Here is a 25956-nt window from a genome sequence, read left to right on the forward strand (position 1 = left end):
TCTGTAAATACCTGGAAACAATAGGTCAACTTCCCTTCGCTTTCTACAGGTCCTGGTATATGTCAAAGTATTCAGCAAGAAGCTGTGAAATTTATAGAGGAGACAGAGCAACTCATCAGAGCCTCGAACACGTCCCACTTCCCTTTTGGAGAGAGCTTCTTGATGGCAAAGGGAATGCAGCTCATGGACAGTGACCTCCTACGTTCTACTCGGCCCTACGAATCAGAGATGATGGTCTCTGAGAAGTTGTTATCGGGCAGTGACTATGCTCTCCAGCTGGCTGCACAATCAGGTGGGGGGAGAGGGAGATGAAAACTTTGAATTAAAAGGATTAAGTCTAGGATCTGTGCAGGAACGCTCTCTGGCAAATTCAACTTTGCTGAAAGACAAGAGCAACTCAGCAAATGTTGCTTAATGGTCAATTAACCTAACTCAAGAGCTGATTTCAATTGTCTTATATAAAGAAAAGCTGAGGGAGTTGGGCTTGCTTAGCTTGGAGAAGAGAAGGCTCCAAGGATATCTCATTGCAGCCTTCCAGTACTTGAAGGGAACTTACAAGCAGGAGGGGGACCAACTCTTTACACAGTCTGATAGTGATAAGACAAGAGAGATTGGCTTTAAACTAAAAATGAGGGATTTAGGTTGGATGTCAGGAACACGTTTTTTACTGAGAGGGTGATATGGCATTGGAACAGGCTGCCTGGAAAAGCTGTGGATGCCCCATCCCTGGAGGTGTTCAGGGCCAGGTTGGATGGAACCCAAGGCAACCTGATCTAGTGGCTGGCAACCAGCCCATGGCAGGGGGTTAGAAATAGATAGTCTATAAGGTCCCCTCCAATCAAAGCCATTTAATGATTCTTTGATATGTATGACATCTTGCATAGGTAAGATATGGGTACTCTATCTACCTTCAGTGTTTGCAAACGTGTACTCTTAAAATGTCTTTTCTTGTATTGGCCACCAACGCCTTTCTCTTACTCATGTTTTACAGTCTTGCATTTCTACTGGCAGAATCACTTTACATTGAAAGGTTTTGCTGGAGAAGCTACGCAGCTGGGATTTCATCCCTACATCCCACAGTGTGATGGCCTGGGAAACTGGGAGCCAACTCAATGCTATGAAAGCACAGGTGATCTTATCCCTAAATACTCTAATTTAAATAATAGAAAACCTGTATTCTTGTAGCCACACCGGAGGGAGGTGGATAGGTGGGCTATATGATGGGTGAAAAATTGATTAGAATGAGTGACTCAAGTGACAGTTCATCAGGTTTCAAAAATCAGTCAGTGTTCAGTTGCTTGCTACTAGTAGTATTCCTCAAAGGTAAACTCAAGAATCAGCAATTGTTTAATCTTCTGCTAATGATTTGTTAATGATCAGGGCAACGAGATGGAGTACACTGTCAGCAAATCTATGGATTACAGGAAATTGCTGGGAGTAGATGTTATACTGCACTATTTGCAATAGAAAGTTCTTACCAGAGGTGCTAAGTTTCCATTCTCAGCACTGCTCAGAAGTGTGGTCTATTTTTCTCTGGAAAGCAGAATTAACTGTGTCTGCAGCTTACTGACCACTTTCTGTGGTGATTCAGTGAGTCAAAATCCTACAGGAATGCAACAAATTTAAACAGGAATACTGCAATACAGTATCTACAGTAAATCTGTTTTTCTTCCCTGGGCAGGTCATTGCTGGTGTGTGGATGAAAGAGGACGTTACGTTATGGATTCCTTGGTTTCACGCTCAGCAGAACATCCCAAATGTCAGTTGGCTTTTCTTCTTAAGTGTCTGTGCTTACCTATTCTTAAAAATTTTAATCTTTATTGAAAATTCTACTGTGGTATGTATGAAGAGAGGCTTGTTTTTAACCAGTGCAAGAGAAAGGAGACCTTTGTGTTTGATTTTGTTCATGTGTTTTATTTCATTATGTATGAATTCAGCTCACATGATTTGGGAATTGACCCCCTACTGTTGTTACCTGACACTGATCAGATGTTCCCTGCCTGACACTGCAACAAAGCCTCGTGTAGATAAGCAAAGGAGATGGAGGCATGCCTCTTTCTCTATATTAGGTCTGAGAACTTTGTTTTATTTTAGTTTGCATAATATGTTTTCCCTCTTGTAGGTCAGACGTCATGTCAGAGATCTCGAGCCAATGCTTTAATCTCCAGCTGGAGACGGAGTGGCTCAAAGCTAGATGCCTCTGCAGCAGATCTGTTTGTCCCCTACTGCCTTGAGGTAATTTAGTAGTGTGGCTGAGGAAGGGTGTATCAAAACCTTCCTGGTTTTGCTACAACCGTGCTAAGGACCCATAGACTTTCAGTCTGAGCTCACTAAGTATCCCTTTATGCATTCTTATTAAACTGAATGAAAAGAGTTCAACAAAACAAAAGGGAGGTTTTCCCTCCATAAATCAGTCCATGATGCTCTTGAATTTGCCAGTGAGTGACGTAGAGCCCTGAGATGGGGAAGGAGCAGAAATTTCAAACCAAGGCTATACTAGAAGTTAATCCCAGTGAGCTTTCAGTCTACGTACTGCTCCTCTCAGGACCTGATATGAATATTTTAGTATTTTGTTTTTCTTAACCTGCATTAAAGGACAAAAGTAAATATACTAAAATATTTTAACCAGGCTTTTGGGATATGAATGCCAGTGTGTCTGTGTTAATATATGCTGCTCTGCAGTGACACGTAATTGATATTTCTTAGACAGGAGAATACGCCGTGCTACAGAGATCTTATACAAATACCTGGTGTGTAGATCCTAAGTCAGGAGAAGTATTTCAGCCTGGCAACAAAGATTCAGATGGCAATCCTGAGTGTGAGTAATGTTTTACCCACAGACTGTGATGGCAGCGGTAATGTCTCATGCTTTGCTGCATATGTACTTCTGTACTTTCCTTTTTGGAATGATTCCCATGGAAAAATGAAGGTTTTGTGGTTGGACTCCTCAATGATAAGTTCATGCAAGTACAATCTTTGAGAGGATAGCTGAAAATACTTACCGTTTACTTTTATAACAAGAAACAAAACAGTGTTCAAAAACTGATTAATAACTGATGTGCTCTTTATATTCATGCCACTGCAGAAAAGTTTGCAGGCTCATAGTTTTCAGGATGAATTCTGAGTTTAGGAGCTGAATGACTTGGTCCTTGACTGCTCTGCAGTGTGATTAAATCTATACTATCTTTATGTTGTCTTCAAAGAGAGATAGAGGTTGTCCTTCAAAAAAAGGTAGAACTGTTAAGCTCTCATCAGAGATGGGAGATTTTATGCTAGGATTCTGTGATTCTGTGACATTCCTCCAAAAGGCTGGAGAAACCCTGCTTAGAGAAATTGAGATGCCCAATAGGAGTTAATCCCCTGGCTCTGCTCTGTGTTTCTTTCTTCAGTTCCTCAGCTAGTGATTTTCTGATTTCCATCTCCCATAGAAAATTTGGGAGAATAATCTTCAGGCTTCAAGCAGAGTTTCTACCAGAACATCCATATCAAGAGCAGATAATTGCTGAGGATGGGATAGCAAGTTAGATAGTACCTTGGTCTGACCCAGCAAGTCTGCTCAGCTCTTCTTATAGATGACCTACTGATAGAAGTCTAGTAGTAGATGTGCAGCATACCTAATGGGAGATAAGTAACTGCGTGTTGCCTGAAGAAATAGTAATTGAATATTTGTTACCTGAATCACTACCCAAATTTACTCCAACACTTGTGGATGAACAGAATTAGTAAATATCAATTTTACTGGGGTGAATGTTTTGAATCTTCTTGGGTTTGTATGATTCCTCAAGCACATGTCACTGTTTTGTTTATTTGTGAGAAATAATAACTATTGCTGTTTGTAAGAGCATACATGTGAGGTTATGTTGTAACATTATTAAATATCCTTATCATATCTTTTACTTTTTTTCCACCATTTTCTTGGTACAAATTCATACAACATGCACTATAATCTTTAGGAAAAAAAGTGTATGTTGTCTAGTGCATCTAAAATTACACATATTTCTAAATAAGTTACTGCTATATTCTATTTTTAAGATGATCAGTTTGTCTTCTGCATCTTGCAACGATCTTTCTCTCTTTAAAGGTCCTAGTTTCTGTAATATGTTGAAGTTGAAAACTAGTTTACGAGAAGCTGGGAAGGGTTACATTCCAAAATGTGAAGAGGCCAGTGGGATATTCTCACCTGTGCAGTGCACCCAGGATGAAGAAAGCTGCTGGTGTGTATTTGACAATGGAGAAGAGGTACCTGGGACACGAGTAAGTGGAGGAAGACCTGCATGTGAAAGTGAGTTGCTGCTCTGCAAATTCAACTCTGGAACCTGAGCCAAAACTACATTTTACTAGTATTTTGTTATGTTTAAGCTTCTTTTTCAGACTGTTAGAGAGATTTTTGCTCAGGTGGTATGATTATCTTTATGTTATAGTAGACTTCTGACCTACCTGGACACAGTGTCCCATTTTCTTCAAGTGCTTTGTCAGGAGAAAGAAGAAGGGAATGAATCTTTGACTCCTCCTAATTCATAAAATAGGTTAAATCTAAGAGCTGTTAAGCTAAGCTAAGAAGTCAATCTGAATAGATTGCTGCAAACTTGAATCAGTTCCAGTCTGAGCTGGCTCTGGGATTAAAAGCCATCCAACTGACTAAAATAAAATTTAAAAAATGTATGCTTCTGCCATTCCTACTGCTGGCTAGTGATCAGAATTGTGGAAAGGATGTGCCAAAACACTACATATTTGCAGAGTATTTCCGACATTATTAGAGCTGTGAAATACTGGATTTCACTCATGGTTTCCAGTGAGATGTCCAAGTGGGAGACGTTTGGATAAATTTTATTATCAATTGTCTTCAAACATCTTCCCAACACTGAAGTAAGCTAAACAAATTAAAATTTCTATGAGGCCATTATCCAAAGTGCAATGATTAGTTAAAATTAGAGATGTAAAAAGAAAACCTTCATCTTAAAGCCAGCACCTGCAGGACACCACAGTTTCCATAGTTCATTCGTTGTTTTTTTTTTTTTTAATGAGCTTTTGGTAGATTTTAGAAAATGAGTCCCCATGACAATAAATTGCTTAGGTATCCTTTAGTGATTCTGCTATATAATGAAAAAAATGTGCCCACCATGCTGACTGTGTCAGCCCAACTAACTGTAAAGCATTTTCATAATTGATACAATAATCAATCAGGTAACTTCTCTGCCAATTTGGAAACCAGCTACATCATTTCATTTGGAATCTCTTATACCAGTCGACAGCTTTGAGAATAGGATCATTTGAGAAGACACAAGGAAATCACAGGGCTTTGTCTGCCCCAAGCAGTGTGGTGCTATCTAGAAATGCTTAACCAGGCTCTGAAGAAATGAATTCCAGAGCTAGTGTGCTATAGTTATGTGCAGCTTTATAGCTATTCAGAGAAGCAGAGCTTATTAGTCTAATAAATATAGTGCTGCCATCTTGCTTTCAGGTTATGGGCTAGGATTTCTGACACTGGACTGTGTAATATTTGTTTACTATTTTGTTTGGACCAGCTGGAGGAACTCAACGTGGTGCACAGCACTCAGTAGTGCAGACTGACTTTCTGATAGACTCTGAAGGTGAACATAAAAAGTGGAAGAGCTTGTAGTAGGCCAGAGGAGTCAGAATTAGTTGTAAATGCAAAGTCCTTTGTATCTCCTTATCTTCACATAAGATCATTTTCTGGATTTCCTGCTAAGTTCTGAAGGATCGTTATGAAATATGATAAAGAATGTTTAAATGTACCCTGGGATATGGCTCTGATTTTTCAGGATTTTGCTTGCACATTTGATGTTTCTTGGAATTCTGAAATACTGTAGTTTTCATAGGGGAAACAGTGACTGAATGATTAATGATTTTACATTTTTGAAAGCCTGAGCTGAGAAATAACTGCTTAAAAAATATAGCGGAAACCTGGGGAACTGTTTGTTATTTTCTGTGTAAAAATACCATTAAAATAAACTTCAGTAATTTTCCTGGATTTTGAAAAAGCAATAGAACTTTTTCATGCTAAACAACTTAGTAATGGTATAAAATTAAGAAGCACAAATTATTTTCCCGCTCAACCTACTCAGTTTGGTCCTGGAATCCACTAATAATTATTCTGTGAAATGGAAAGAGTATTCTTTCATCATCTTGGAGATCTTCTCAATCAGTGAAAGAAGCTGTTGTGGTGGGAGTATACAAACAACGTCTCCTCCAGCATCAGAACAGACAGCTGTAAACACCAAGTAATATCTTTTGAGTGCCCAGTTCTTACAATGTGGTTTTCGTTAGATTAATCATTTCCATCAGCAACAGAATTCAACTTCTTCTATTTGACATGCAACAGAGAGCTGATGCCAAGTATCCTGGCAGTCCCCATGTACACCTCCTATCCCCATGCCTCCCATCCATAGCTATGGATGGAGATAGAAAATACAGAGCCTTTTTTGGAGAACATACTTTCCTTCTGGAAGTGTTTAGAAACACCTGTGAAACAAGCGTCAGTATTCAATTTGATTCTGGCTCAGTCCTCCTGGACCAAGAAATTGAGGTAGAAACAGAGGAATGACAAAATGGTGAAGGCTTGATAATCATAATACAGGGAGGTACATCTATAGAGAGAGATAAATGAGTAAATTGCTGATTATCTTGGCTGGTTGATGGGGTTTTGGATGGAAACTGAACTAAATCAGGAAACCATTCATCCCCTTTATTTTTTGCGTGCTGTCTGTTTTTCTAGTTTATACACAAGCTCCCATTGGGACAGACAGTACAAGACTGTAGGAGCATATGGCTGAGGCTGGATTTGACTTGATGGGTAAAAAAAAGTTTTAGAGAAATAAAGGGAACACAGAACTGGTTTTTAATATTTATTAACTTTGAATAAAGGGTTATTAATAGAATTTGCATGTAACAATGGATGTAGTTTGCACTGATCATGATAAATGCTACTATCCATTGCAGAATTATATCTTATAGTTCTGTTATCTCTAGTGGTTTCGTAAAACAAGGACACCAGATTTCTATCTTTACTAAAAAGAGAGATATGAAAGAGGAAGAGTGTAGTGTCTCCATTTACAGAATAGTTTAAAAAAAAAAGGATGTTTTAATTGAGTCTTGGAAGTAAAAGGATAAATTTTGTAAGTCAGAACGACCAATTTGAAACCCTTGTATTTCAGAATTACAATGTCCATGGCTGGAAAACAAAGAGGTACTGTAGCACGCTGGATCCCAGATTCATCCTGCAAAGTTGTGAACATTAAATTAAATTAATCTCTGTAACTCCATCAGAAGGGGAGGCAGAGACTGCTCAGATGTGAGCCATCAGCAGAGCCCATCTTCCTCCAGCAGTAGGGAGACTGGGACTGATCTGGGCGTTGTTGTTTGGAGAATGGCATACAGCAAGCAGATGAATTGTAGGATATAAGACCTTTTCTTAATATTTTCTAACTTAGGTAGCTGTTATTTTTTTCTTTCCATTTTGTAGATCTGGAACACACAAGTGTATAAACATTAGTAAAATATATAATATACATATGATATATAAGAAATATTTTGGAAGTAGGTTGGGATTTGGCTAGTATTGAACAAAGCAGTTGGTTTGTATACATTAGTAGAAGTTAAACACTATAGTTAGCTTGTTATATTAGTCTGTTGTAGTAGTAGGCAAGAAGGTCTGAAAATACGGTATTGATAAAGAGTGAGTTGAAAGGTAGATCTTGCACTGTAATTCGAAAGCCATGTCTCACAGCTATGGACCTACTGTGTCACCAAGGAACATCCTGGTGCTGTTCAGTTCTTGATCTTAAAGTTTTCTAACTCCATTCTAAAGCAAACTGAGATTTCTTTTTTGGCCCTGTCTATTTCCACTGGATATCTTCCACGAAGGTTGATGGTAAGAAACCTTCTCATTTCCTGCTTAAATTTATTCATGACTGTTTTAAACTTATCTGTTCTCATACACCATGCATGTGTCTTTCTGTACCCAGTGCATTACCCTTTAAAGTCAGTAGGAATCTTTTCGTCAAGGTTAGTGAACTGAACCAGGCTGACATCCAACCAGTTTTAAGTTGGTATGAGGGGGAAATGCACAACGTGCTGTCCATGTTATGTGAGGACTGTAAGGACATTTTAATAGAAGTGTATCACTCTGTGTACTAATATGTCCCCTTCCTCTCCCGTCTAAAGGTCCCCAGTGTGCTGTGCCATTTGGTACCTCTTCTATCCTCAATGGAGCTGTGTTTTGTGACAATGATTCTGAGCAGATGTTGGGCGTTCAGCAATGCCGGCTGGTGTGCCGCCAAGGCTATAACAGCGCTGCTTCCAACACACTGTTCCAGTGTGATGTGCAGAAACATCTATGGATCTCAGCTGCCCCACTCTACCACGCCTGCCAGAGTACGTCTAATTGCCATGGGTTGGGAAGGGCACAGAGCAATATAAAAATAAGTTCAAAAATCCTTTTCCATCCATCATGAAATTAAGTGTGAGTTGAAATGATAGGACGCAGTTATGTGGGAGTTTCTGAACTAAGGTGCAGTAGCTTAATCCTGTCTTCTGCTATCTTCATCTCTGTACCTGCCTGCCTATGCCAGAAATAGTCCAGCTTTTCCATAATATCTTACTATAAATAGTTATTCAATCTATATGCAGATTTTCTTTTGCAAGTTAAAAGATGCTGGCACCACAAAATGATTCTGATGGAAACACTTAGTTCTGGAAGAACAGATGAGCACCAGATGTTTGAATTTGGCAGAACTTGAATATTTATTTGCACAATCAAGTCAATGTTACTTCTGCATCTTTTGTAGCAGTCTGTTTTTTAGGATTATGGCTTACATTGGCTGACACAGTAGTTTTCAAATCATTTTTCTTTCAGGAAAAAAGAAACAAACCCTTTAAATCTCGGAAGAATAAATTCTCTCTTCAGAGCTCATGTAATAGAGTATTAATATTGGCTTTTCATTTATTTCAAATAAATGAAATAAATAAATGCTGAACTTTGACAAACTTCAGATCCTGATGCCAAGTTTGCAGCTATTCCTCATCTCCAGAATGGATAAGACTCAGTCTTGAAACTCCTGTGTTACCATATCTCTATTCCAAATGTAAACAATGTTAAGCTTTGAATTTTGGATTGAGATTTTTCTTTGCCCTTAATCATGTTTTTGACGTTTTTATGCTATATAATGAGGTAACTTTTGAGTATGCTTAATGGCAGTTGAATAGCTGTTTATGGGGAGTGTGCAATAATCTAATACAAGTCTCTATTTAATGCAGGCTAAGGGATTTTGCTCAGAAATTTTGTATTTGAAACAGAGAGTGGTTTTAGGGAGAGAGGAAAAAAAATTCTAACACATCTGACGGTCACTGGACAAACTTCACAATAATGGACAATTCACCACACCATTTTACACACCACATTATCCATTTGCTCCAATGGATAACTACCCACACCCGCAGAAATTTTATTTCCTGTTCCTAATGTGTACACTTAGAGCTTGTGGTTAAATCAGCTCTTATCTACTGTCCAATAAACAGACAGAGGGCTTTGTGCCTTTCAGGAAGAAGCAGGTTTTTGTGCCCTTTGGTCCTTCCCATTGCTCTCTTTGGACTCTTTCGAGGATTTTTTACATTTGTTTTGGGAGCAAGCAACTGGGAATTGTGCTCCATGAAGTGACACTTGTACACACTGCAGTGAGGATCTGTAGAGGAACACAATGAGAGAGAGCTCTGCCACTTCTCCATGCTGATGGGACAAGAGCCAACTCCATTTGGAGGCTATGTGATCATATCACCGCTATACTGAACCTGAGAGAACGAAGTCCTCAAGAACCCTGTGATCAGGATAACCCCAGTGGAGACAAGAAATTCTCACCTTTTTGATTTTTCCTGGCTAAGAACTGTCCAAATAAATTTTCATTTTGAGATTGATGAGTCCATCATTTTCTCAGTGGTTTGTGTGATTTGGCTTGCTACTAAAAGATCAGAAGGCACTTGAAATGTCCATGTCAGAGCTATTATTATGCAATCAAATTTATTCTCTCTCAAAGCTTGATCTCAAGTTAATTTGACAAGCTAGGCTTCTGAAGGGCCATTTGAATTGGTATTAATTGTTATCATGCTTTTATCTAAGAAAAGTGAAGGTTTATAGGTCAATAATTCCTTTTTTTTTCCTGTTTCTTTTTTGGTTGTTGGCATAACACTAGCAGTTCTCTGGAAATATGTATCTGCCAAGTCTTATAATTTCCCTTATCATTCTGTGGCTTAACAATCTCTTTATTGTTTAACTATTACACCTGGCTTTCTCTATAGTGCACAGCATACATATTTACCAAGCACAATCTACTGACAACTGCTATTTCCACCGTGTTTTCACAGGGAAATGCTATTGATGAAGATCAAAATGAAATTCAATGTCATCTTTTTGAAGTAACTTTGAAAGTCAGTTTCTACATTGAATAGTGAAGCTAATAAATGTCCTTCTATTTATTTTTAGAGCTCCAGTTATTTCAGACAGTCCAAGCTCAAACACACTTTCAGATCCTGCTACCTCCTCAGAAGGCCTGTAGTTCTGACTACTCTGGATTACTCCAGGCATTCCAGATATTTATTTTAGATGAGTTGAAGGCTCGTGGTTTTTGTCACCTCCCGGTAATTTCAGTTCCTTATTCTTTGTTGCTTAAATAATAAAATTTAGAAAAAAAAAGAAAACTGTATGAAAGAGAGTAGAATTTTGCATCTGTAAAATAGAGGGAAGAGCAAAAAATACCATGAGGTCTGCCAGGGCTGACAGCATATGAAGGACAAAGAAACCAGGATATTTAGACTCCCTGTCCCCATGTTGGGCAGATCAGATTAATGGTAGCCATAGAAGTCATTAGTCCAATATTTATTGAAATGTGTTGTGATGGAAGTGAACATTTTTAATCTTGTTTTTACGCTTGTTTTTACAAGCCCTTTTGAAAATATTGCCTTGAGCATATCACAGTGCAAATGAGCAGAGAAAGACCAAGAACCAGGAGATTCTAAGGCTGACTAACTTTAATTTCATTTAATTTTGAATTCAAGGTAAATGCTTTTGGAAACACTGTCTCAGTTTCTGTCTGTGACGATTCCTCTGTCTATGTTGAATGCCTGAGTGTGGACCGCCTGGGGGTGAATGTCACGTGGAGGGTTCTGCTGGAAAACATCCCAGCAGCTTCTCTCCCTGACTTACACGATATTGGTAAGTTTTTCCTCTGATGTTTCTGTTAATGAAACCTTCTTTGCTTCCTAATGGTTTTGTTTCCCTCTGTATGCTCTTAGGAGGCAATAAAAAGGCAGTGTACACACTGTGCTCACTGAAAGAGTCCTTGTAACACTGGAGTTTTTTCCGAACCTTTGGTGTTATATTTCTCTTTTCAGCCTGTGACTACAGAATGAAAAGAGGATATAAATGAGTATTGCTTTCAGATAGTGCTGCCTCTCCCAGCTCCTTTAACAGGAAAATTAGATTACCTGCTATGGGCTGAACTGATCTAGAGGTAAATTTCCATTGGGAAGGTCCTACATAGTGGAAAATATTGTGTTCCTTATTAGATTGGACTTGAAGAAACAAAATTCACTCACTGCCAGAAAAAGAGAACCAATTCCTCCAAAGTATGTGTGTGTATATTTTTTTTTCCTTTTATTTTTATTGCCTTACATTTGACAGTCAAGAATGATCCTTACCTCGGAAGTCCTAAAGCAAGTATGCAGTCCATTGACTGGTGGATCTTCACTGTGGTTTAAAAGTGAGCTTGAGATGATGTAAGGAGCTTCTTTCAAAGCAGTCAGCATTTCCTCTTAAAATAAAAGAAGAAAAAGACACATCCCAAGTTCAAATGCCCTCTGTGCCAGCATTTCTCTAGTTTCCTGGCTTTGCAATGATGTTCCCAGAACTAAATATAAAAAACTCTGCCTGCACATGTTCCTCTCTCTAATCCTGAGACGTAGAGATGTGACATACAGGCTGATCAGAACCAAGTTCAAAAGCCTTCAGGACTTGAATAGAGGGTGCACTGATCGTGTGTGGTTACTGGCTATACTGTCTGTTTATGTTTGCATTCATTCCATTGTACGAGATTATAAAGGAAACATAAATATTAAGTGGTTTGTAGAAGGTGGATCAAAGTATGGCTTAGTTGGGGTTTTTACAGAAGTTTACATCTGAAAGCATTCTGCTTTGAAGACGTTGCATTTTTTATCCTCTCAACGCTATAATTTCCCCATAGTACTAAAACTGCTCTTCAGAGAATTACTGTACAGTTTCAGAAGAGGCAGCAGTCCGATCTCGGCAGATCAGACCACCTGTTGTCCATATACTCTTGGTACAATCAATTTCCATTGTATTTTAAAGCAGCTTTGGATCTTTCTGTTTGAACAGTTTTATGCATCATCATAGGTTTATACACATTGAGTGGGTAAATTGACTCTCTGATTTGAAAATCTATATTATTAAAATAGTTTTGATCTTTTCCTAGCTTCTTAATGGACAAAGGAGAAATTTTGCTTTCCTTTTTTCCTACTGTGATGAAATTGAGAAAAAAAAAAATGCTACAGAAGCATAGAACATGCATGTGTTCTCAGTGAAGAACCTCAGTTCTAAATCATCAGTTGTGAATGTTTCATTACATTTTTTTCTTACAGATATTTTTATGTATTAAATTCTGAGCCTGTGTAAATCTCTTTCTGAGATGATGCCATTTGACTTGGCATCTTAAATCTTAGTTCTAAAATACTGAGGAAATACACAGAAATTTCTCTCTATTCAACAAGCAAAACCAGAAATGATTATAAAAATTAACTTTTGTTGGATGGGAATATAGTAGACTGTTCCCATCAGTGACACTGGAGGAAATCAGTCACAACACTGAGACATTCCACGGCTTACCTGTCTCTTTGCCATGTATAAACATGTATATTATAGTTCAATGCCTGTTTATATATACTGCCCATAAAATACACCATACAGACATAGACTCATGCACCCTCACAGGAACTTCATATTTATTGATAGTGTTATGAATGATTCAACACAGAAGGATTTTTTAAGTAAAGGAAATTCAGCAGACCTATGTGGCTTCTTACTGGTTTGACTCCTTGCTTCTTTTCTATGTGTGAATTCCCTCCAGCTGTCATTTCTAGGTTATTTTGAATTCTTCTACAGCTAGTTACAAGACAATTCAGAAAGATATTTGCTTGAACAACAGACTAATCTGCTTGTTTCTGCTTTCAATTATGAGATAATTTCTGGCAAAACCTTTGCAAAGTGTTATTGGTTGTGTGGCAATCTCCAATTATTTTCTCACAAGCTAAGTATCAATTTGGCTTGAGGTTGAACACAACTGTATGCTATTTGTTTGTTGTATTAAGTGTCGGTACAACAGAAGAATAAGTTGCTCAAAGCTGTAAGAAACAGACAACTGAGAATATAAACAGCATAGCTGGAAGCTTGTACCCACTTGTGAAATTCTCTCTTCACTCTCAGGAGTGAGACCCACCCATGGGCTACAGTGCAAAGTAGGGAAACTCACCATGTGAGAGGGCAGCAGTACCCTCATCTATTTCCCTTAAACACATCAGTCACAACGTAATAATCTTCGTGCAGTCTGTGAGGTGTAACATTCCTCACTCTCTCTTTACGCATATAACATCCTCCCTGTGAAAATTCAATGTCCAAGGTCATTGGTGTGCTTGCATACCTGAAGTACATAGTGTGCACGACTTCCCATTTGCTGGGTTACAGGGCTGTACACCACACGTAGCTATGGGAGGTCTTCATAATCTGTACCAACATTTAGGTCAGTGCCATAAGGCCTGCTGAGATTAATGAACATGGAAGCACAAAAAATTCTCTGGGAGCACTGTTCTTTCTGGTGCAGCCAACTGGGGAACTCACTCCTTCTCTTATGCTGAAAACTGTCCCGAAGCAGGTAATCAGAAAGAGAAGTTGCCTGGAAAACTAAGAATATGGGAAGCATTGTAGATGCTCACTATTTTCCAGCTTTAAACACCAGCTTCAGCAGCTGTGAGGGAAGTGCCTATTGGATCAGTAGTGTGACAGAACCTGATTATTATATAGTTACGAATGTCTTCAAAACCAAATAAATAAAATGCTACAGAAGAACCAAATATAGCCATTGAAACAAGAAAAACAAATTAAATCACATTTTGTTTTCTGGTACTTTCATTTTTGTGCTTGCTATTTTTTCTTTTGCGCTGCCATGACCTGAAGGTGGACTAGATAATCTTTAAAAATACCTTCCAACCCAAACCATTCTACAATTCTGTAAGCCTGAAGGAGTTCAAGAGATGTTTGGACAATGCTCTCAGAAATACGGTTTAATTTTTGAGTAATCCTATGTGGAGCCAGAAACTGGACTTGATGATACTTGTGGCTACATTCTAACTGAGGATTCTAACTGATTCTTTGATTGTTGCATTAGCACCTCTACGTACACTAAATTTAGGACTCTAATGCTGTAAACACTACACACATTCATTCTTTTCTGCTGTTTGCTAGCATGCTTGTATTTTGTATTTGAATCTGCCGATGCTGTTAATTAATATAATGTTTATCAGCCTTTATTTTGTTATTCATTTTCCCATGAGGAATCTCCTTCATATTATTTTCTTACATTATTTCCTTTAGAAAATGCACTTGTTGGAGAAAAACTCATTGGAGCGTTTATTAAAGAGATTGAGGATGGTCATTTTCTGCTATATTTAGACTCCAAGCAATTTCCAGCAGATTTGTTCATTGATTTTCCCCAAGATGAAGAGTTTGATTTGTCTCCAAGAGTGCAGCTGGGATGTAGAAGCGGGTTTCGAAGAATTTCATCTCTTGGGAAAATCGTCCCAAATGCACAAGGATGTGGTATGCCTCAGTTTAGCTTCTCCTTCTTTGATTATGTTATGGATTGATATAAAGGTACAGTTCATAAGTTATCAGCAAGATTGTGTTTATGGTTAATAGGTGAAAGGCATAAAGAGTCAGTTTCAGTGGCACATCTGAGGCGGGACAGGAATTATTACTTTGGTTACTGCTTAGTCCTTGCATTGAGATGGATTTGAAGCACTTACTTAGAAGTAGACTTCCTGTCACTGGCACTGTATGGAAGGTTTCACTAACATTTTTTGGGATGTTTTTAGATCTGTCTGGTATTAGAAGGTCTTTCTGTATTACACACGATCCTTACTAAGAAGCAAAGATAATGTAGTCAGTGCTTTGTATGATTATTCACTACCCAGAATAGAAACCTAGCTACAGAAATGGCAGAAATCTCGAGTCTGAGAGTTCTTGGGCCAAGTCCCAGCCAGCTCACATGGAAGCTTTCTCCGTGTTGGCCAACACCCAGACTTGATTGCAATTCTGCCTTTTTTTTCATCTTCTTTCCTTTTGTTTAGTCTACTTCCCTGGAATGGGCTGTCTTTCTGTCAACATCCTGCTCAGGGCTGCCAAGCCATCTCTTCACAGGATCCCTGTGTATCACCAAAAACCCTCTGCCTTAACAGCACTGCTCGTATTTCCATTTTCATCAACCATCCTACAGTGCAATCTCATTGTTCTTGTTGACCCAGTTAGCCTCAGTGATTCTGTGCCTTTCTGATGTCAGTTTAGGATACATTAATTTTGTCTAGCTTTTTTGGAAACTGAGTACGGATAGGTGTAAGAGCAACAACAGAAAGTATGGCATAAGTTTTCCCAAATGTGGAGTTTTTTAAATGGGTGAACTTCTCTGCTATGTAGCTTAAGTTAGAGATCCTAAGGACAAATCAAGGCACGTGGAAAGAACTTAGCTCTGTGCTTGGTTTGGTGGTTCTCTACAAATTAGGAGTGCTTTCTAATGTTCTGATTACAAGAACAAGAACAAATGTCTTTCAATTGCTGCTGTCAAGGGATCTGAATAATAATGAAAAAGGGAAATACCTGTGCTCTTGTGTCTGTAAACTTAAAACCAGATGGATTAAGTACTGGCAGCAAGCTAGGGAAGCTCAGCTTGAGTTTATGCATGTTTGTGAATTTTGCAGCTGCATTCAGGTACATATTGTTGTAGATAATAGGAAGAGAGCATAAAAATTGCTCGTATGTTTTGAAACCAAAGTGCAGTTACTGTGGCTGAAACACTGATGTACCTGAAGTTAAATGATCACTCTGTGCATAAACCTTGCATGCTGCCAGTTTTCCGTTTGGTTTGAAGGCTCCTGCTTTGGAGCAAAGAGGTTGCAGGGGAGAACTATCATGTAGGGATCTTCTAAGCTCAATAGCATTTTACTTTAGCTGCCATTTCTGTTACCTTTTGGGAATGATCTCAGAGCAAACAATAAAATGAATGACACTGTATTTTTTCCCACAGAAAATACTGCTGAAAATTTCTGCTTTTATTGCCACCATCATATTTTTCTTTCTCGTATAATTAAAAATGAAAACATAGCTTGTTATGTCTTTAAGTTGGTAACTTGAATGAGAATAAGTTGGATGTAAATATTTTCATTTCTTGAAATCCTGCCAAATTAATCACTCTTGATTTTTATATGTTAAAAAAGAGAAAAAAAGCAGTGTAATAAATAATAGTGCAATGGTGGATGTGAAGCACTGGAGGTGTTATTACCTTGCTAATAGTTAAGATATTGGCAGATTTTTTTGTTATTTTAAATGTTATGTGACTTGAATCCTGACAAAAAATGCTGAGAGGGAAGCCTTCAAGTCCATGAACTTGTCTGTGCTCGACCTCTGCCTTTTCTCTCTACTCAGTAGAGTGAGTGCGATACCTTCTGTGGGTTCAACTGTATGGTTACCTTCAAAGGTGGTAGTCCATAGGAGAAAGAGTATTGCTATGGAGTTGTATACCGTCTTCCCCTACATCGCATGTCTGAATTTTACTGGCCTCTTCCTGAAGTTCTCCCTCTGACAGCATCTCTGTGTGAGGTTTGCCAGGGTGTAAAGCCAGTATGGGACTCCACACTGTCCTGCTCCCTACAGAAATGGGCACCTTCTGGGCAAGTCTTGTGCAGAGGGTAGACCTGAGTTGGATGGATCTTGCATTTCTGCATGAAAGGAATACAGCAGACCTATGTAGCAGCTTTCTCTTGAGAGTTTACTAGCATAACCATTTAGTTGACGTGTAATTAAATTACGTAATGATATAATTTGTGACTAAAGTGAGTTTACAAGAATTGAAAAATAGTAGTACATATGAAGTGTGGTATATGCTGCTCAATTGCATAACACCATAATTTAGAGGCAAGTCAAGCTAGTTTCAAAGATGAGCTGCTTTGCCTTGTATTAAGCATGGCTTTTTGGACAGGCAAGGCTGAACACCAGATAGCAGATTTTGTTAGTGTATCTGGTCACTTTCCTACCTTCAGCATTGCGCACGTGCTTTTAAGGAAAGGACTTCAAAGGGATTAAGCCATGAATCAGCTCTGAGCTACTGCTGCTTTCAGCTTGGACCTGTAAGGGTAAATTGCCTGCAGTTTCAGTTCATCTCTGTGGTCTTTGAATTTTAGTTATTTAAACACGCCATGCAGAAAAAGATTGATTCTTACAGGGAATCCAGAATAACTAACAACTCTCTGTTACTTAACAAGATGTACTGTTGTACCGACTAAAGGTATCATTATTTATTAAGTGAAATCCATCACAAAAGAACTTGCAGTGAACTGTATCTTTAAGCCAAATATTTCCTGCCAGGGATAGAGTCCTCCAGGAAGCGCTGAATTAATTTGCCTTGTAAGTCAGATCATGTGTATTTGTACCAACTAGATTTGAGAGAGGCACTCAGTAAAGCCAACATCAGAGAAATGTGGGAAGGAGATGGTTTATCTTCCAGATTTTGGGAGAAATTTCTTATTCTAAGATGTTAGAGGACATGCTGGACCTTTTTATGTTGTAGGGCTGAACATTTTATTTAAATGTTGGAGTTAGGAATTCTGATTGTTTTCCAATGATGCAGTATTTTATTTTTTGTTTGGTTTAGTTTTATTATGTGCATTATAGATAAGTAATCTGGTCATTTATCCTGTTGGGATCTATTTCTCTTCTTCTCTCTCACTGTTTAATTCAGAAGGAAATCTTAAAGCTCGTTGTGATTTACCTTTGTTTTACTGTACATTTTTATGCTCACTGCTTTTATTATTTATTTATCATTAAATTCTATCAGAACTGCTTTGACCAGAGCATAACCCAAATCAAAAACAGCACTGGTTTTATAACCAAGCTAGCAGCTCAAGTCTTCATTAGTAACTGATGGATCCCAGAATCTGGAATCCCACAAATCTCCTCCTGGAGGGAGGAGAGAGCAGTGCAAGCACTGAGTAGCAATCAGTTGTAATAATTTTCAAGCATACTCAGTGTGGGGAGAGCTGATCTTAAGCAAAATGAGGCTTCTGTGAAGAGCATTATCCCACTGCTTTGGAACTGTTTGCCATTCTCCAGTTAGTTGCTCTTTAGCCTGGAAATTGCTACTCAGTATGTTGTTCCCCTGGTATGCAGAGGCCTTAGTTGGCTTAAAAGCAAGGCCAGGTTACAGATCTCATGTGCTGCATTCAGGGATTTAATTTGTGATTTTAATTTTTATTTTATTAGTTTTGCTTTATTTTCATATTTTAGGGAAATTAAGTTTGAGTCCATTGGTAAAACTTAGCTCTGAGACAGCCTTAAGACTATCCTCTAGTTTCTTATCTTGTTAAAACATATGTACATTAAAGCTTGCAAGAGTTAAGTTTGATGGTTTGTCTGACTTTCAGAGTCACACATTCAACATGAGCGCAGGGAGATTAACTTTTAGCTGATTTTATACATGCTTTCAAGAGCTGTGGATTCTGGAACACATCAGTTTCTGCACCAATGTTTTGCTCTTTTTTGCTGTTCTTCATGTCTTTTTGTTAATCTAACGTGAGACGAAAAGTTGTTCTACTTTCTTAAAATGTGATTAGACACAGATGTTACATCTCCATCATGACCGTAACTACAGAAAGAGGAAGATGCTTTGAAAGTTTGATTTCTTCTTTTATAAAATTCAATTGCTTAATTAGTCACTCCTATCCTTCGCATTTTGCCTTGGATTTAGACATGGATTACTCATTTCATTTTATTTTCTTCTACTGCTGTTCATTTGAAATGCTTATGATCCTTTTTGCATGTGTTGGAAAATGTCTTTAAAATGTATCAGATACACTTGTATATTAAGCAATATGCATTAGAAAGTGGAATACTGTCTCATCCAGGATTTTTTTGGTCCTTTAGTGGGTTTTAGATATGTATTATAACTACTTGAGAGGAAAAAAAAGTCAGCCTCTCTGTTGTCTCATCCTGGAATTTCCCATTGGACCATTTAGAGGAAGTGAAGGAAGATATGATCATTTTGATGCTAGCTGTCTTTTTAATCTGTTATATTTAGGTGCTTCAACAAGTTAAATTAGTTTACATTCCCATGTGCTGGCTAGAGCAGAAATTCATCATATGAGTTGTAGTGGAGATGGACGATTTTCCATCACTGTTTCTCTCTAATACAAGCTTAAACTGCTGTCAAAATGCAGGGCAAGAACAGAAATGAAGTTTTGCACCTTGTCAAAGTCCCAAAATATACATTTGATAGTGTTTTGAAGGAAAAGTGCATCTGGAAAGCAGCTGTGAAATAACAAGTAAAGGTATTGTCTTGCAAATATATCTGTGACTCTTCTGCTTTAATGATCATCTGAATGATCTGGAGGGAAAGATGGTATTGCATGACCTCCCAGAAGACAAAGAGTTTTCTTTGGAATATGCAACAGTTCAGCTGGAAATATTACTTCTGAAAACATAATTTTCAGAATCCTATTTTCGGCCCAAGGATATCTGTTTGTTTTGTATTGGGGTTGTCATGTGCACAACTAGTGACTTTTAATCCAGCCATTTCTGTTTAGCTTGGAAGTGCTTACAAAGTCTTCTTTACTAGGAATTCTGAATGAAATTGTTACCAGATGGTGAATTTCTGTACAAAGTTTTTGGAATTTTTACTCACTGGAGTCTTCCTCTTTCTGCTTGCAGTTTTTGAGCAAGTGACTCTGTTTGTAGCTTCAATTCCTTTCTTTTCTTTCACAAAGTGCATTATCTTATTATAAATGGGTTTGACAGTATTCAGTTGGAAATCAGACCTGCACTTGGTTTTTCCAAAGAGTGTAGTGCATTATTTTGGGAGTGTTTTTAGGATGATCTGAAAATAAGAAACCATAGGATATATTCCAGGCAATAGTGAGTTTAATGAATAATTAAGGAGCATTTTTGTTTTGTATTTTTGTTGTATTATTCCACTTAGAAATACATATATTAAAGGCTTGAAACCTTAGAAAATCTACCAGCATGATAAATATACAATCATTCATGAGTGTGCAAATGCCTGAAATGTTTGAATTCCATAAGAGTAATGATGTTGTTCTGTTTGCAGTTGTTTGTCCTCCAGGCACTAATTTCCAGGATGGTGAATGCATTCCCTGCCCTCTTGGCTACTATCAGTATCAGACAGGGCGTTTATCTTGCATCAAGTGTCCTGTGGGCAAAACTACCAACTCTTATGGGGCATTCAGTGCTGATGACTGTAAGTTGAGCCCATTTTTCCCTTTGTATTTTGACTTCAAATAACTGATCAATATTATTTTCATCTGTCAGGTTGAAAATAAATCCTTCCTGACTTTTTTTTAACATTTTTTTTTAATCCTTTCTGCATATATTGAAAAATGTTTTTCAAGGACAAAACAAACTGTCTGGTGTTTAGATCAAATATGTGTGAGAAATGAGTAGTAAGTCTCATCCAGGATGTTGCGGTTCTTTGAGACATGTTCATTGTCCTGTGGAAAGACATCTGGATATTCAGTCAGCAAGAAACATCTGATATGGTCAATTTACTGGCATTTTCTTGAATATTGAAGGAGTCTTTGCCTAGCTCTTTCAAGACCCAACTTTGATACAGACACTTCTCAAAGTTGATATATTCAGTTAAGTTAGTGTATACATATTTAATGACATATTTTTGGAAGCAGTTCTATAAAGAATACCACTTGTTAAGCTCATGGAGAAAGCTAAAAGTCAGTAGTCACACTAAAGACTTGGTATTATGGATGAGTATAGGAACTGCTTTATTTTGTTCCAGTCTATATGTTCTCTTGGGTGAGATAAAACAGAAGGTTTATAATCACCCTAACATCAATTTATTTTTGCCTAAAGAAGACATCAGACTGATTTGTCACCTTCATTTCTGTATCTGTGTTCTCAGTGTAGGTATTGATCTCATGTGCTTTGTTGTTTACACATTAGGGATTGAAAAGTAGTTAGGAAGATAGCTGCTAATTTAAATCAAAGTCTTTATTCTTTAAGAAAAGAGAGTTAACACCATATTTCCCACCCACAGTAGATTATTATTATTTTTTTTTAAGTAACAAATAAATTGTTGTGATGGCTCTTGTGGTGTTCTTCATAACATTTCATGGGTCCATTGCAATAAGCACTGAACAAGCCTGTGTGAAAATACAGTTCCTTCTCTATACTTCTCTGCTTTACAGCACTTATAACAAAGGAGGTTGTATGCATATAGAAAATCTCAGAAATGTTCCGAATGTGATTTACAGAGAAAACAAAGAGGTGAGATAAGCATATCTTAAAAAATAAAACATCATATAAATTAGAGATTAATATTCAGAAAAGTTTCTATTGTACTTGGTTTTTTGGCCTGTTGATGCTTCAAAACCCAGGGAAAACACTGTCAAACCTCTCCTTTTTTCACCCTGCTTACAGGTATTACTTACTGTCAAGGCAATGAGCAGGGTTTGCAGTGCGATGAGGATGGCCAGTATAGGCCTTCCCAACAAAACCCTGACACTAAAAAATCCTTCTGCATTGATGACTTTGGAGCAGCTCTGGATTGGACTGAAACAGATGATCTCCTTACAGACTATGAGTGCTTAGGTAAGAATGATATTTGGTTATGTTTTTATCCAATGTAAGTGTAACTGCCTTATGAAATGACCCAGTGCTCCACAGCTGGTTTGCCAGCATACTCATTTTCCCATACTTGTGGCCTCTGCCTTCAGCCACATTGCTCCTTACTTCTGTTTTTTCATGACTGGATTGACGAAGTCATTTCCTGTAAGCGGAGAGAGAAGATTTCTTTCGCTCTCAAATGGCTGACAGTGTTTTATGTATGCTGATCTCCTGAGCCCAAGAATAATGAGTGGGCTAAGGGGAACAAAGCAGAATGATGAATTTTGCTGTAAAATTATCATTCATCCATGTGATCCTGTAAAACAGACTATGTTTTACAATGACTTCATAGCTGTGGCATAACATCACCGTCTGGGCTCTTGCTTTATGGTATTTGACTTGGTGAACATGTCCTTGCAAACTGGGGAAACTTCCTTCTGCTTGAACGCAATTGTGAAATTGCAGTTCTCAAACAATTTTTGAAAACAAAGTTAAACAAAACAAAATGGGGAAAAAAAAATCCAACACTATCGTCCCGCAAAACAACAACAACAACAACAAAAAACAGTCATGATATTCCAAACATTTACCTAATTCTCCACTACTTCTGGAGGAGCCTTTGGAACAGTTGAAGTGGAATTCAGAAAAAATCAAATAGAAGAGATGACAGAAAGACAAAGTAGAAAGTAATTTGTTGGAAGTCCAAAGGAAAAGATGCAAAATGAAGGCTTCATCAAGCTGAATGTTGTACATGTAAGCATCTGCTAGAGATCTATCACCGAAGTCATCCATCAAACAGTCCCCAGACTGCTTGCAATAAGGTTTAACTACAAGCTTCAAACCCAAAACTTTTCCCTTTCCCAAAAATTAGTCTTCCAGCATATTTTATATTCATTATATAATTGGCATCAAATTTAATGGAATATTCGGTTTAGAAACTGATGTTATGTTGAGCTTTGAATTAGACACTTGTTACCTTCCAGCTCTGTTTATGCTTCTCCCCAGTTGCACTGGAGTGCAAGAATTTTTTATTTTTATTTTTATTTTGAGTTTTTGTCTAGCTCTTATGTTCTTTCTGAGCAGAAATGATGGTTTTATCAAAAACACCTGCTCACTCAGCCCTGACAACACTGGACATTTGCTTCTGATTTAGCCTGACTATTTTGCTGCAGGAGTACAAATGATTGTTTTAAGAACTTATCCCTGAATTTTATTTTGTGGTTTATGCAGTTGTTGCAGGGAGAAAGGCTTGGGATCTTCCAGCTGAACCTCTGTGCCTGAGTGGCTCTTCTACTGGCAGATATCTCATATTGGCTGAGATTGAACCAGGACTCTCCTGCTTTTTAGCTCTTTAAGGTCTAGGTCAGGTATTCACTGCAATGAGCTGAAGGTCTGAATTGGCTTGATGAGACTGCAGAAGAGGAGGCTGAAGGGAAAGCTTGTTTTATTCTACAACTACAATAAAGAAAACTGAGGAGGATGTTGGTCTCTTTTCTCAGATGACAAATGTCAGGATGTGAGGAAGTGGTCTCATGATGCACTAGAGGAAGTTTAGACTGGATATCAGGAATAATTTCTTCACAGAGAGGATGGCCAAGCATTGGAATAGGCTTTCAAGGAAAGTGATTGAGTCTGCATCCTTGGAAGTATTAAAGAGACATGTGGCTACGGCAGTAAGGGACATGATTTAGTAATGGGACTCAGTAGGTCAGATTGGTGGTTGGTGACCTCTAAGGTCTTTGGCAACCTAGACGATTCTATGGTTAGAATGTATGGAACTTTGAGAAGAAGCCTGGACAAGACAGGGGTGAAGTCACCACATTCTTCCCTTCTCCTTAGCATGTTGTGCTCACTGAAAGATATTAGTTTGTCAGCTGATGGACATACTGTATCAAAAAATCTGTAAAAGTAATAGAAACCTGAGCACAGTGGTTGCAATGTCTCTCTGTGTCCCTTCACTGTCTATTAAATTCTTCAGGGCATGGCCAGGGCCAAACCTGAGCTTAAATGGATACTTGTCAGCATTTGGTGACCTTTGGATTTTGCATCATAGAATCATAGAACTGCTTGGTTGGAAAAGACCTTAAAGATCATCAAGTCGAACCGTAACCTGACTATAATACCCGAACTCTAACAACCCTCTGCTAGGACTGCTAGGCCCCTTCTTTAGACCCCATGAGCTTCTCCTAATTTGTGAATAGTCTTGTTTTGATGGGCTTCCTTACACACATGTGCAGGTGCAGCTCAGAGAGAGTAGACTTAAATCAAGTGACAGTCTGTAGTTAAATGTGAGGGTGTCAAAAAGGAGCATGCTGACTACGCCGCCTACAACAAATCCCCGAGCTTTAAGTTAGTGGACAACAATGGTTGTATGCTCCCAAACATGGTAATTAAGCTCCTTGATTTCCTTTGTAGCCAAGTTCTGTTGGAGCTGACTTTTATTTCAGTGATTGTTTTTCAGAAAGTTGGTTCCCCTGTTGGCTCAGTAGTTTATTCTGCACCATGAGCAAGTAATAGGAGACAATCAGTCTGCTGCTGGCAGGGAAGTCCCACTTGAATATAAACTGCCAGACCACCTCTGGCTAACTGCTTTTGAAAGATACTGTCATGCTGTTTTTGCAGAACAGAAATACACGCCCTTATGAAAGTACCTCCTCAGGTTTCCTGTATACCGCCTTCATTCTTATTGTCTCCTTTGTTACCTGTTGAGTCAGAGTACATCATGTACTGAGTTATTTCCCTGTAAAAGTCCTTAATTTTTACTTCTAGCCAAAGTCTCCTTGTCTCTCTGCAGCATGGGAACTGATATTTGTGTCTTTGGTTTTTAGTGCTCAGAAAATTTGAGAGAGTTCCTGCCTCTACATTCGTTTATGGGTCAGATAAAGTTCAAATTCTCAAATCTCAGTCATTTGGGAGAGATCTACAAAGTCTAACTTTTCAATGCATTTCAGGTAAGGAAAACTCAGAAAATCTGCACAGACAATAGGAACCATCTTGGAGAACTCTGAATCCTTTTGTATGATGAACTTATGGATAAGGTCCTAGATGAACTATGTCTCTTGCAGTTCAGTGCTAGCTTACTGCTAACTTTGGTTCAGAGAAGAGATTGCTCTTTCTTTTAGAAAGAAATCTTATGGCCTTATGTTCCATTTTAGGCAAGTCATTTGAGTTTAAATCCAGTTTTCAGTATGAATGAGAGCCAAGATTCAAACTTGGAAGCATTCATCAGACTTTCCAGATGCTTAGACAAAAAAGAAGAATTAGATGTTCAGCCCATGTGAAAATCAGGTTCTTTGTCTCTTCCCAGATTATTTGATTGGTGTATTAAAGAGGAATAGAAACCCTTGCTTACATCAGAAGGATATTGTAAGGTGTGCAGATGTATTTCTCTGCTGAGTCGTACAGTGTACATATCGTATTGCCTTTGGACACATCATATTTGCTGGCTTATGTTGATTCAAAGTTATCTAAAACCACAGTTGCACTACTTTAAAGGTGCATCGCCTTGTGTCTCCTAATGCAGACTTGTAAGGTAGAGGTATAGCATTCAAAATAAATACACCCCGGCTCTAATAACAAGGATAGCCTGTGACAAGGGCTAATATTAAGCATTGATCAAGGTTTGGAGCAAGCTGACCAGGGAAGCAATGGAGTTATCATCCCTGGAGATGTTCATGTATTGTATAGATGTAGCAATTAGGGACATGGTTTAGTGATGAAAATTATTCTAGGAGTACACACAGGGCTTCACAGATTCATTTGTATAAGGTTTTTTGCACCTAACTTTGAAACTGGAGATACTTAAGAGCAAGGCATTTCAGTCATGAAATGTTGAAGTTGACTTCAGCAGCACTGTATGAAGGAATAAATGCCAGAGTCACAGAACGGCCTGGGTTGGAAGGGACCTCAAGGATCGTGAATCTCCAACCCCCTGCCACTTTGGCAAGCTATGTATTCAATGCATGTAATTTTTATTATAA

General features: G+C 38.2%; 1 protein-coding gene across 2 annotated transcripts in view; it reads left to right on the top strand.

The window, feature by feature from the left end:
* TG (thyroglobulin) overlaps positions 1-25956 on the top strand; it is a 140807-nt gene that overhangs the window by 16529 nt on the left and 98322 nt on the right. For both annotated transcript variants that reach the window (XM_085221721.1, XM_085221720.1), the window contains 13 exons: positions 50-292; positions 992-1129; positions 1682-1759; positions 2123-2235; positions 2707-2818; positions 4082-4282; positions 8185-8394; positions 10496-10650; positions 11068-11224; positions 14672-14896; positions 20448-20597; positions 21791-21961; positions 24805-24927. In XM_085221721.1, the coding sequence (XP_085077847.1) occupies positions 50-292; positions 992-1129; positions 1682-1759; positions 2123-2235; positions 2707-2818; positions 4082-4282; positions 8185-8394; positions 10496-10650; positions 11068-11224; positions 14672-14896; positions 20448-20597; positions 21791-21961; positions 24805-24927 (2076 nt within the window). The remainder of the gene's footprint in view (positions 1-49; positions 293-991; positions 1130-1681; positions 1760-2122; positions 2236-2706; positions 2819-4081; positions 4283-8184; positions 8395-10495; positions 10651-11067; positions 11225-14671; positions 14897-20447; positions 20598-21790; positions 21962-24804; positions 24928-25956) is intronic.

Source organism: Meleagris gallopavo, chromosome 3, assembly GCF_905368555.1.
Source record: "Meleagris gallopavo chromosome 3, MGAL_WU_HG_1.1, whole genome shotgun sequence".
NCBI lineage: Eukaryota > Metazoa > Chordata > Aves > Galliformes > Phasianidae > Meleagris > Meleagris gallopavo.